At 30.7% G+C, this 11506-nt stretch overlaps 1 protein-coding gene across 1 annotated transcript; it reads left to right on the forward strand.

Annotated features, from left to right (window-relative positions):
* The first annotated feature begins 2476 nt into the window (after nucleotides 1–2476).
* LOC133327753 (ATP-binding cassette sub-family G member 4-like) lies at nucleotides 2477–10900 on the forward strand. The gene is made up of 9 exons (XM_061536294.1): nucleotides 2477–2801; nucleotides 5978–6148; nucleotides 6210–6346; nucleotides 7069–7214; nucleotides 8903–9141; nucleotides 9206–9616; nucleotides 10148–10248; nucleotides 10318–10679; nucleotides 10759–10900. Exons 1-9 carry the CDS (start codon nucleotides 2480–2482, stop codon nucleotides 10898–10900), a joined length of 2031 nt encoding a protein of 676 aa, XP_061392278.1. The 5' UTR covers nucleotides 2477–2479.
* The last annotated feature ends 606 nt before the right edge of the window (nucleotides 10901–11506 follow it).

Consider the following 11506-nt stretch of genomic DNA (forward strand, 5'->3'; position numbering starts at 1 on the left):
ATACGCATGAAAAGACAACATTTATTTTTCTTCGGACTGTACGATGAAATTATGATATCAAGCCGTATAAGTGTTATTATATTACGAGGAAGAAAATGAAATAAGGTTTCAAAAATGAGAAAAATCAAAAAATCGGTTAAAAAATTTATGACTTATACACATTTTTGTATTGATTCTATGCATATTCTCTAAAGGAACTATGGGTGTATCAGTTTTTATTCAGCAGTATCTGCTTCTGTAGCCGTTAAATTAGTATTTATGCTAAGACCAAAAAAAGACAAATTTTGTATTTCTTTGTACTTTTTGCCGTAATTTCACGTATCTAAATATCAATAAAGAAAAAATTCTCCGAATTTGATTTACTTTTTCCCTGAAATACCCACGTATTATTGTCCATCTGTCGAAATCGCTATAGAGCTTCCACTATTTATACAGTCGAGTACGGATATAGCGAACTAGTAAGGGCCAAGCAAACTAGTTCGTTATAGAAGAAATTCCTTATATCCAAGTAAAGGCAAAAAAAGGCTTGGCAGAAAATACATATTCTATTAAAAACTGGTAGATTTTGTGTCCTTTTTGACAATTATTAAGCCGCTTCTCTTTTTCATTGATGAACCTGATATTACAGCTGACATTTTTTGTTAAGGTTCCCAGCGTTAGCCTAAAAATTAACTTTTGTGAGAATTGTCAGCGCTTAGTATTACGTATATTTGTGAAAAGTTCGTTATAACCGACCAAAAATATTTTAAATCTGTTTTAGTGTTGGGACCGACTAAATAGTTCGTTATAAAAAAGTTCGCTATATCCGTAGTTCGCTATAAGAGTTAAGATTTGTATGAAAACAATGTTTAAAAATTTAAATTAAAAACAATGTTTAAAATTTGATTCCAACGTAATACTAGTGTCAATATGAATTTGACAAATTATGTTTTTAAAAATCGCCCAACAGGAATATTGGGAACGCATACAATTTGAAATTATTCTTTATTAAATGTGCTCCCGTATTCAATTTATTCAATCTGCATGCTGGGAAAGTTTGAGGAAGCAAATCTTTCTTCGAGGAATAACTCGCAATTCCCTGCATTTTCATATGTGTTACACATATAAGTGACAATGGCTCAATTTTAGGAAAGATGTGGAAGCAATAGAAACATAAATTTTTTGCTTTTCAAATTTTATTTTGAGGATTCGAAAATATTTCATTTTCAAAATAAATATAATTTATTGATATTTTTTTGTTTTGTTTACATTTTTCTGTCAAATGACGTTGACACTACTATAACTTACAACAACAAATTTCCATGCGGTTGTTGTATCGTTTGTTGTACAACAACACTTGCTGTTACCTTTTATTATTATACCATGTAAAAATATATAAATTATCTGCCTTCATTTATTGTAGTTATTCATTGATTTATAAAAAAATGAGAAATATTTTTACACAGTGAAAGGAAATACATTAATATTGTCAACGTCGAGTATAAAAGTACCGTCCATTGAACCAATAGTGAAAAAAAAAGCATTGGGTAATAATTTTTCGATTATTCTCAGCATTTCATTAACTAGCAACAATATATGTAATACTATAAATTTGTTAACACTTTAATTAGCGATAACAAATGCATTTTAAACCAATAACTGATTTCTATTTTCGCGAGATCGACGAGGTTCAACATTTAACAATTGAAAATTCTGTTGTGGAAGACATTGTAAATTTTTCGTAGATAGTGATAGTTGTAAAGTGCAGATCATATAATATTATGAGATTCTAGTTTTTGTTTGTTCCCATTTCTTATGTTTTAAAAATAAATGTTGTGATAGATGCAATTAATAGTAAAAATGTATGGTTTTAATCCCGAATTGGATAACTACAAATATATTATAGTACGTTTACATTGTACCGGATTTAGTTAACCCAGTAGGTTTCAATTGTCAATTCCATTGCCTATTTGTCAAATAAATCCTCATAAAGTAGGTTAACCCCGCAAAAAGTTCCAATGTAAATGCCGTTTTACAATAGAAAATTTTAAAATATGGATGAGGTTTTGTTAATGAAATAAAACATGTGTTCCTTGTGAAAGTGTTTATTTGTTAATTAGTGAATATCCAATCCATTGAAGTTGCAAATCATTTAACAAAAATTTACTGAACTCTGCAATTATAAATCTGGACCATATGAAGGTTCTCAAGGACCAACAACAACCAATCTGAGCAACGACAGCACAAATTGATTACAAATCATAACATTAAAAGCTAAAATGTTCTCGATTGTACGTTTACAAACTTATTAAAATAATACGACCAAGATATATCTCTTTGTTATATGCACGCAATAATTGTTAATATAATTTCTCTTTTAACTGCACTCTTTCTTTGAAGCGAAATAATTTGTTTTATTTTATTTTTAGACAAACATTTTTCGAAAATATTCGTCAGCTGTTGCAACTCTTTATCCTGATAGTTGCATAAGTTTGTACACATGATTTCGGCAAGGGAACAATTCTTTGCCAATACTGGCCCCACATCGGGTGCCAGCGTCGGCCTCGGTATAGAAATTGTTAGTGAAATGCAACCAGTCTATAATTCTACCACTATGCCATTGAAGGCAGCAAATGGCAACGGTAGCAGACGTGAGAGTAAAACCCCGGCAAATTCCCCTGTCGACACACATCCACCAACGCTTAACGGCAACACACTGGAGGAAAAGGATATGGGCCGTTTTTCGAATTTACCATCGCGAGAGCCGGTTGATATGCAATTCAACAACCTTTCATTGACCGTTAACTTGGGATTCAGAAAAGGTAAGAAAACATATAAATCCCTAAGAATTATTTTTACCACAACATTTTATGTGTGGTCTATAAAAATGTGGTCATTATCTTCAAATTATTATCTTTCAACGTTTGTGAATTTTATTTATGTTATTACTGACCATTTTTACATTGATAGCGCCATAAACTACACACATTTACGTGTATATAAAATATGAAAGAGCTATTATCGTGATAATATTTATAAAACTCATTATCCAACACTTGAAATGGAAATTTTCATTTAAAAAAAAAATATGTAGAAGTGTGTATCGACTCCATATTAATAATGTTTTAACTAATTATAAGCCATATCTTATCATTTTCAAAATTCGACAGAATCAATCTTTTGTGAGTCAGCCGTTGTGTTCAACGATAAACGTTTTGCGAACAAAAAACCGAAATAATAAAATGTTACTGAATTTAACATTGAATTTCAATTCATTATTTGATAACTGATAAGACTAATAAACAATTGGACATAATCAGTTGGCCAAAACTAAATATAATTATAAATGTGTAATTGGAGGGCAAGCACCGACGTACGTTTCCGAATCGACGGAAAATTACGATTAACCTTTTGATACTAAAATTTGTTTTAAAATATTATTCTTTTGTGTGAACATATTTTGCGCCGCAATAGGTTTTCATAACATTTCTTATCAATGAATTCAAATACTTGCCAAATTATAATATTAATAAAATCAATTGTTTATAGTACAAAGGGTATGATTGTGGTTAAATGCGACAAATTATTCAAAAGTGTTTGATGTTTTCGAATATGAGAGAGAGAGAGAGCTAAACACGTGATTTTGATGTTGGTTCTGAGTACATTTCTATTTCAAATCATATACACTAACAGTCACAAAAAAAAAAATAGTTTCCATAGAAAAATAATTGAATGACGAAAAACAATGATATTAGACTGCAAATTGGAAATATTTCAGAGTCTTAGAGTTTATATTTCATTTAAAGTGATTTTTCGTCGATATTACATTAGCTTTTCTTGATATTTGACTTTTATTTTTCAGAAAGAAGGTACTGCATCGCCCGAATGCAAGAATGTAACGACGTCGAATTTTGGTCATATCCTATTTAGGATAGTTGTATTAAATCTGTGCACAAAAAATAGTTCTATTGTTAAATGTTATTTGTATGAAATGCTCAAATCGATTTATATATAAAAATGGTGTAATGCTTCAAAAATATTCAAATCAACGGAAATGCCAAACTGATTATTTCGAGGAGGAACTCAGCTTATTGATAACCCGAAAAATACATATACACCTAAGTCTGTTTTTACACGGTAGATTGGTTCCAGAAGAAGCCATGTAAAAAAACCCCCGTGTAAAAAGGGAATTCCCCTAAATTAGTGCTATTCACATTTGCTTTGACCAGTAAAAATTATTTGTACGCGCTAAAGGGGAATTCACTTAAATCTTTAAGCTAGTGTTCGCAAACTATTGATACTATCGATGATTTCAGACTTTTTTCTTTCATAAATACTTTTTTGTGATATGAACATACTTCGCAAAAATTAAGTTTGACAAAAAAAGTTAAGTACATAAAATTACAAATCGTGCTAAATGGAATTAAATCATGTAAAAAAATTAAAAATATTCAATTTTTAAACCGTGTTATATCAAAACCGTGTACAAAAAGGCCGTGTAAAAACAGACTTAGGTGTAGTTGATTTATTTCCTAGTATGGACTATTACCTAAACTGGACACCTTAAATATCTACCTTCCATGTTCAATAACACTGTGGTACAAAATAACAAAAAAAAAATTCAGGGGTTCTAATGTACCAATTCTGTGTAGTTGGAGTCCCTGTACCACGAAAATACCTTTGGTTTTTCTGGGTCACTTTGAAAATTAATTTTATAACGGTAAATATAGAGAAAAACGTGGTTTCATGGATTTTCAATTTGAAACTGAATAACTTCTTTTATTTCTAACGTATTGACACCATATTGTATTGACATGTATTTGTAATGAAGTTTCTCACCCGGCATGGAACTATATTATACTGTAGCGTTTTATACTGTAATGGATGGGTATATACCAAAAAGTGGACATATAAAATGTTTCTAAACGAATGTCATTAATCACTATGCACACGAATTATATATTTCAGCAACTTGTAATGGGGATTTTTTCTGAAATCTCAAAACTCCCAAATTGGGACCGATATTCATAAAGCATGGTAAGGTGGAATATCCTCAAAATGCTGCTATTTAGAGGGCAAAGTTATATATGGCCATACCAAAAAATTGAAAAATTTAATACCTCTGGTAAGAAATACCTAATGGTATCATTATATGGTAGTGATGCTCTATGAGAAACAAATGTGTTAACCATTTTGATATAAAAAAATTGACCAGTATTGATATTACTTGGCAGGAAGATTTTACAGCCAATTAGGACCCAACATATCAAATTACATTCAATTCGATCGAAAAAGTTGTCCAAAATAGTATACCGTTATATGGGGGTTTACACAAAAAGTGGACCCATTTTGATAATTTTTAGTGGAGATCGTTCGAATCAAATGAGAATTTTTCTATTTGGAACCATTTCTTTCGCGAAAGAAACTTTCCTTTGGAAATACATAAACAGTCTGTTATTTTTCAAAAAGAAAGTACCGTGGCGACGTCAAATTTTGTTCATATCCTACTTAGGATAGTTGCATTCAATATGTACACAGTAAATCGTTCTATGATTTAAGGTTAATACTTAGTTATCAAATTTGAAATGAGTCAAATTGGCTTACTCCATAAATTGAGGGTTAAAGAAATAAAAAGAAAAAAAATGATATTGTGTATTTGAGGAAGTTGTTTATTTTCGTTTCACAAACTGATTAATTGTGAGGTGGCTCAATTTGGATTTCTCTGTGTATTTATGGAAAAAATAATATTTGTATGCAAAAACCAGTTTGTTTTACAATTTTACTTAGGGTCAATCCAAAAAGTTTGATATACGATTTACAAAGAAAACGTAAATTTTTATGATTCTCACAATTAAAGACATTTCGAGGTATACAATATCATGATTTATGTTAAGATTTTATCCAATCATATGTGAAAACTCGTCAAAATATGATACAGGGATACGAGGCTGCAAAAAAGGAATAACTGTAATAAACATATATTTTATTTTTATTTCAGGAAATAAGGAAATTTTACACAATGTAAGCGGAAAATTCCCTGGCAGTCAATTGATTGCTATTATGGGTCCTTCAGGCGCTGGTAAATCAACATTGCTCGATGCACTGTCAGGATTTAAAACAACTGGCGTAGATGGCTCAATTTTGCTCAATGGAAGACGACGAGACTTGAGTAAGTAGTAAAGTCATGAACATTCTTGTTGAAATATTTAACTATGTGCATATATTTTTAGCTGCATTTAGAAGAATGTCGTGCTATATTACCCAGGATGATCGCCTTCAACCATTGTTAACTGTTAATGAAAATATGCACATAGCAGCCGATCTGAAATTAGGCCCCAATGTATCATATGAGGAGAAGGAATCAAGAGTAAGTATGCAATTTTTATATGTGTTCAATAGGAAAACCGATTTAATACAGAACACCACATTTTATTGAGAGTTTACTTTTCAATTTTTTATACCGTTATAAAATAATCTTAAATAAATAGTTAAATTTTTTATAATTACATATACTATAAATTCGGTCTTTACATTATCGTTAATGAGGATATATACTCTTTGCTACGGCAAAAATGAGTGAACTTAATATTCAATTTCATCAATTTACACATCGTAATATTTTACCTAGCCTAGATCGAATCCCATCGGTCCACTCCTTCTGGTACAAAATTTTGAAAATTTGTTAATACAACAACGATGGAATGTCTGCCAAATGGGCACAAAAAACTTAAATCCAGATAGTGGAATGTCTGATTTGTTCCAAACTTTGCAAATTGTAATATTATTCCAAATCTACATTAAATCCTACGATAGGGGTCTATACCATAGGCTGAGGGTATATATCTGTCAGTAAAACCGACTGATAAATTTTTAATTGTTATTTTCTAAGCAACTTTTGACATTATTCTTTATAGTTCATATAAATTTATTGAATCTTGTTTAAGTTAATTTCTATTATTATTTTCTAGAGTTAAAATACTAATAATTTCGACACCTGGTACATGTCAAACATAGAATAACTTAGTCTAGTTGTGTTTACACCCATCAAACTAAGTTTAATTAATTTCTGAGAAATGTATTTTTTTGTAGATTGAAGATATTTTGTTAATGCTTGGGCTATATGATCACGACCAGACTATGACCAAACGTTTATCCGGTGGTCAAAAAAAGCGACTCTCTATTGCTATGGAACTCATAAATAACCCAACTGTGATGTTTTTAGATGAACCTACAACGTAAGTATTACATTTATTTTTAGTGACTTACGCTATACACGGGATATTAATGTTGGCATTTTGATTGTAATAACTCAAAATATTTTAATTTGATATTTAAAATATCACGAAATTGCACGGAATCTTCATGATATATCTTTGAAATTTTGAATACCTGAGATTTTGGTATAAATGCATAAAAAGTTCTTTGAAATTTGAAGTACAGTAAAATATCGATAATCCGGATTGTTTGTCTCTATTTGACTTTATAATCCGTATTGTGAAGATAAATTTTTATGAGGTTTTTTATTAAATCGTAAAATGATTCAAAACTAAAGTTAAAATTATGAGCAGTGAAAGTTTTCCTTATCAGTGTAGTATTTTAGCAATAAGCCTTCAGTAAAGCGGTCACACACAACTGTACCTATATATACCTTTTTGCCATGAATAAATTTATATTTAATAGAAACGTAAAACTATTGAAATTTTCATTAAATTTATAAAAATTTAAACCAATTTATGAAACATGATTATCGGGGAAATTTAGAAATTTCATATCTAATAGTAATAATATATAATATAATGTAAAATATATAACGATAAATTTCTATGATAAATATTTTGAAAGTTTAAGGTTCGCGTTCCTGCATAGTTTTTATGTATTAAAAGTGCCCGCATTGATATATACACTGGAGGCCAAAACTAAGGCAACTAAAATTGGATGGTTAATAAATGCCATATTATGGATAGGGAAATTGTCTCAATTTTTGCTTGGACAAAATTTAAGCAAAACTACAGTGCAAACAGATGAGCTCTAAAATGTTAAAAATGCATATATATATATATATATATAAATGGTTAGAAACAAATACTGGACTCCGATACATCTAATTACCAGTGATTGTGAAAGTAATTTATCACAGAAAATGATTTAGGAGAAATAGATTTATTTTACGCAACTATATCAGTAATGAAAGTTAAGAATGGAGGAAGGCTACGAAAGAAAATCAGTTCGTCGAAAAATGAAAGGCCACTTTATTGCCAGGGTACTGGGAAGCAGTTTATAATAGGGAAGAGTCTATAATAGTTTTAGGGTTTTATAATGGCCAACACAATCATCAGACCTTTACCCTATAAAAACAAACAGACATAGTCTATAATAGTTTTAGGGTTTTATAATGGCCAACACAATCCCTATAAAAACAAACAGACATAGCCTCTTCCGAAAGGTTCAGGATGCAAGGAATATTACACCCAATGATCAAATTCAGCATTTTATTGATTGAATGTCTCATAGGTGTGCTGCCGTAATGAAGCATAATGGTTATGCTGTCCACTACTATTTATAAGGAACAATTAAAAAGTTGTTTTAGTTTTCAGCATGCGAAAATTGGGTCAATTTAGTTTTCCATAAAATATTTCTTTTTTTTTGAGTTTATATATTTTGTTTTCTTTTACCTTCTCATTTCTCAAAAGCTTTGCCTATAACTTTATTTTTAAAAAAGTCACAGGTCAATTATTGAGTTTTCAATTTCAGTTGCTTTAGTTTTGGCCACCAGTGTATGTATGAGATTTTGTTTTAATTATACACTAAATAGTAATATGATATAATGGCATATGTCCAATTTGAAACTAGAAGTGTATACATATTACAAATTTGAGAAAGACACATTCAAAATCACGACTAATAAATATCGGTTTATTTACAGTGGTCTCGACAGCAGCTCCTGTACCAAAGTTTTAGAACTATGCAAAATGCTTGCCCAACAAGGACGTACAATTATTTGCACTATTCATCAACCTACCGCTAAACTTTTCCAAATATTTGACCAAGTCTATGTTCTAGCTGCTGGTAACTGTGTTTACCAAGGAAGCACAGAAAAATTGGTGCCCTTTTTGCAGGCCGTCGACTTACCCTGCCCTATGTATCACAATCCTGCGGATTACAGTAAGTATTGGCTTTGCATTAATATTAATTTAATTTAATATTAAAAAAAACATTTGTTAAACAGTAATTGAATTGGCATGCGGTGAATATGGTCAGGATAAAGTAGATACACTGAAATCAGCTTCAGAAAATGGAAACTGTTTAACCTGGTTTGATCATCCCGAAAAGATATTAAAGTCAACAGAATTAATGAGAAAATATCCAGTTGCCAAGAAGACAAATAAACGTTCCCTAGAAGACACGAGTTATATGAATCAGTTGTCGGTTTTGATGCACCGAGGTTACATCAAGGCTAAGCGTGATACAACTCTGACGCATCTTCGAATTGGTGTTAATGTGTTCGTGGCCATCATTTTAGGCGCTGTGTATGCTAATTCCGGCAAGGAAGGCTCTCGTGTGATAGACAATTATAATTTACTTTTCGCTATTTTGATTCACCATTCAATGACAACGATGATGTTAACGGTTCTAACATGTAAGTATAAAATCAAATATATTTACCATGGAAATTAAAACCTTGCTAAGATCCAGCGAGTTTATAAAATGCAAGGGGAAATCGGGGAGTTATTATTATTTAGAATAATTTAATAAAATTAGGACTGTATTAGTTTTCAATAATGTGCAACTTGTTAAGTTATATAGAACATTTGGGTCGACACGGAGGTTAGTTCGAAAAGTCTTCGTACATCGAGTAATTAAGAAGGAAACTAACAAGTCTGTATGAGTTATGTATATGTATATATATATGTATATGCTTAATAAGAATTATAAATCATGTCCAATACCTTGACATTTCAGTTATTTTGGTATTTTTAGTAAATATATCGTAGTAAAAAAATTGATCCTTGCAGTATCGGAACAGACCAATTGTATAGTTGAAAATTAGGTCGGAAAATCGAATCTATTTTTTATTTAAATATGTTTACGTTTCTATTTGTTAAAAAAAATCAGGTCTTTCTAATTTAAGCACATTAAAATGTAACTAATGAATATTTACAAATTTCAGTCCCCATTGAAATGTCCATTTTGCTAAAGGAACACTTTAATCGATGGTATTCATTGAAGGCATATTATACATCAATAACGCTTCTTGATCTTCCCATATCGGTAAGCTATTTCTGAATTTGTATTTTTTTTTCGTAATTAAAAACAATCATAATATAATTTAATTTCTAGATCGTTGGCAGTCTTTTGTTTACTATCATCATTTACTTGTGGAGTTATCAACCCATGGAATGGAGTCGTTTCTGGATGTTCTTTGCCATTAGTGTTCTAACAGTATTCGTCGGTCAAAGTTTCGGACTAATGATCGGTGCGTGGTTTGATGTTGTGAACGGAACATTTTTGGCTCCAGTTTTGACTATTCCCATGATGATGTTCGCTGGTTTCGGTGTAACGTTGCGTGATTTGCCTTCATACTTGAAATGGGGAAGTCATATATCGTACTTACGATACGGACTGGAGGGTTTCGTAAGCGCCATATATGGCAACGATCGTGGTACTTTGGAATGTGAAGAGGCAGCATATTGTCATTATCGGTTAGTGAACAAGAAAACTTATACACATGGATGTATAATTTGTATATAATTTTCTTTTTTTTATTTTTCAATTGCACAGTTACCCTAGAAAATTCCTGGATGAAATTACTATGACCGGCGATCAATTCTGGAACGATATTATCGCCCTCGGTATCATTATTTTGATCTTTAGAATAGCCGCATACATTATATTGAAAGCTAAGATCAAATCCGTAAAATAGACTAACGTATTGGATGTCAGTGTGCGCCATCATTTTCAACTTCAAGCTGTATTAGATGTATGAGTGATGGTGGCTTAACTATGCTTGGCCAGTTTAAGATAACTTATAAAATAATGATTGTGTATTTCCGTGCAATTTGTTACTAGCTACTATTTGTAATTATTTAAATCGAGATATTGTTTTAATTTTTGGTAAACTTAAGTTTATATAGACAAGTGAGTACATGTGTGTACATAATATACATTCCAACAACAAGAATAAATTAAGAAACTTTATTGGAGAAAAGTACATTCATGATATTTCATACCGAATGCTAAAAATGCTATCACTAATTAAATGAAGATGAAAATTGAAATGTCTTTGTAAAATGAAAATCAGAAATAGAAGATAAAACATGTAAAAACTTCATTAGGTTCGGCCAGGCTGAGATTTTTATGTTTTAAAATACTTTTAAATTTTCTGTCACTTGGACCTACCGTAATGGGTAGAGATCTTTATATGATAGCTGTATTAAAACATGGATCCATCAGTTGTGTTTCACCATCTATTACAGACACATTTGGCTATATCAAAACATGTGATTTCAACAGATATACATACGAACAT

The sequence above is a fragment of the Musca vetustissima genome, unplaced genomic scaffold, assembly GCF_032173495.1.
Source record: "Musca vetustissima isolate MV318-11 ecotype Yass unplaced genomic scaffold, APGP_CSIRO_Mvet_v1 utg2303, whole genome shotgun sequence".
Lineage (NCBI taxonomy): Eukaryota > Metazoa > Arthropoda > Insecta > Diptera > Muscidae > Musca > Musca vetustissima.

What these genes read in the sequence shown, in the direction of transcription:
- LOC133327753 (XM_061536294.1), top strand. Translation starts at nt 2,480, where the DNA reads ATGATTTCGGCAAGGGAACAATTCTTTGCCAATACTGGCCCCACATCG. An exon ending in GATGTTAACGGTTCTAACAT is followed by an intron (nt 9,617 to 10,147) that starts GTAAGTATAAAA and finishes TACAAATTTCAG; the next exon opens with TCCCCATTGAAATGTCCATT. An exon ending in GCAGCATATTGTCATTATCG is followed by an intron (nt 10,680 to 10,758) that starts GTTAGTGAACAA and finishes TCAATTGCACAG; the next exon opens with TTACCCTAGAAAATTCCTGG.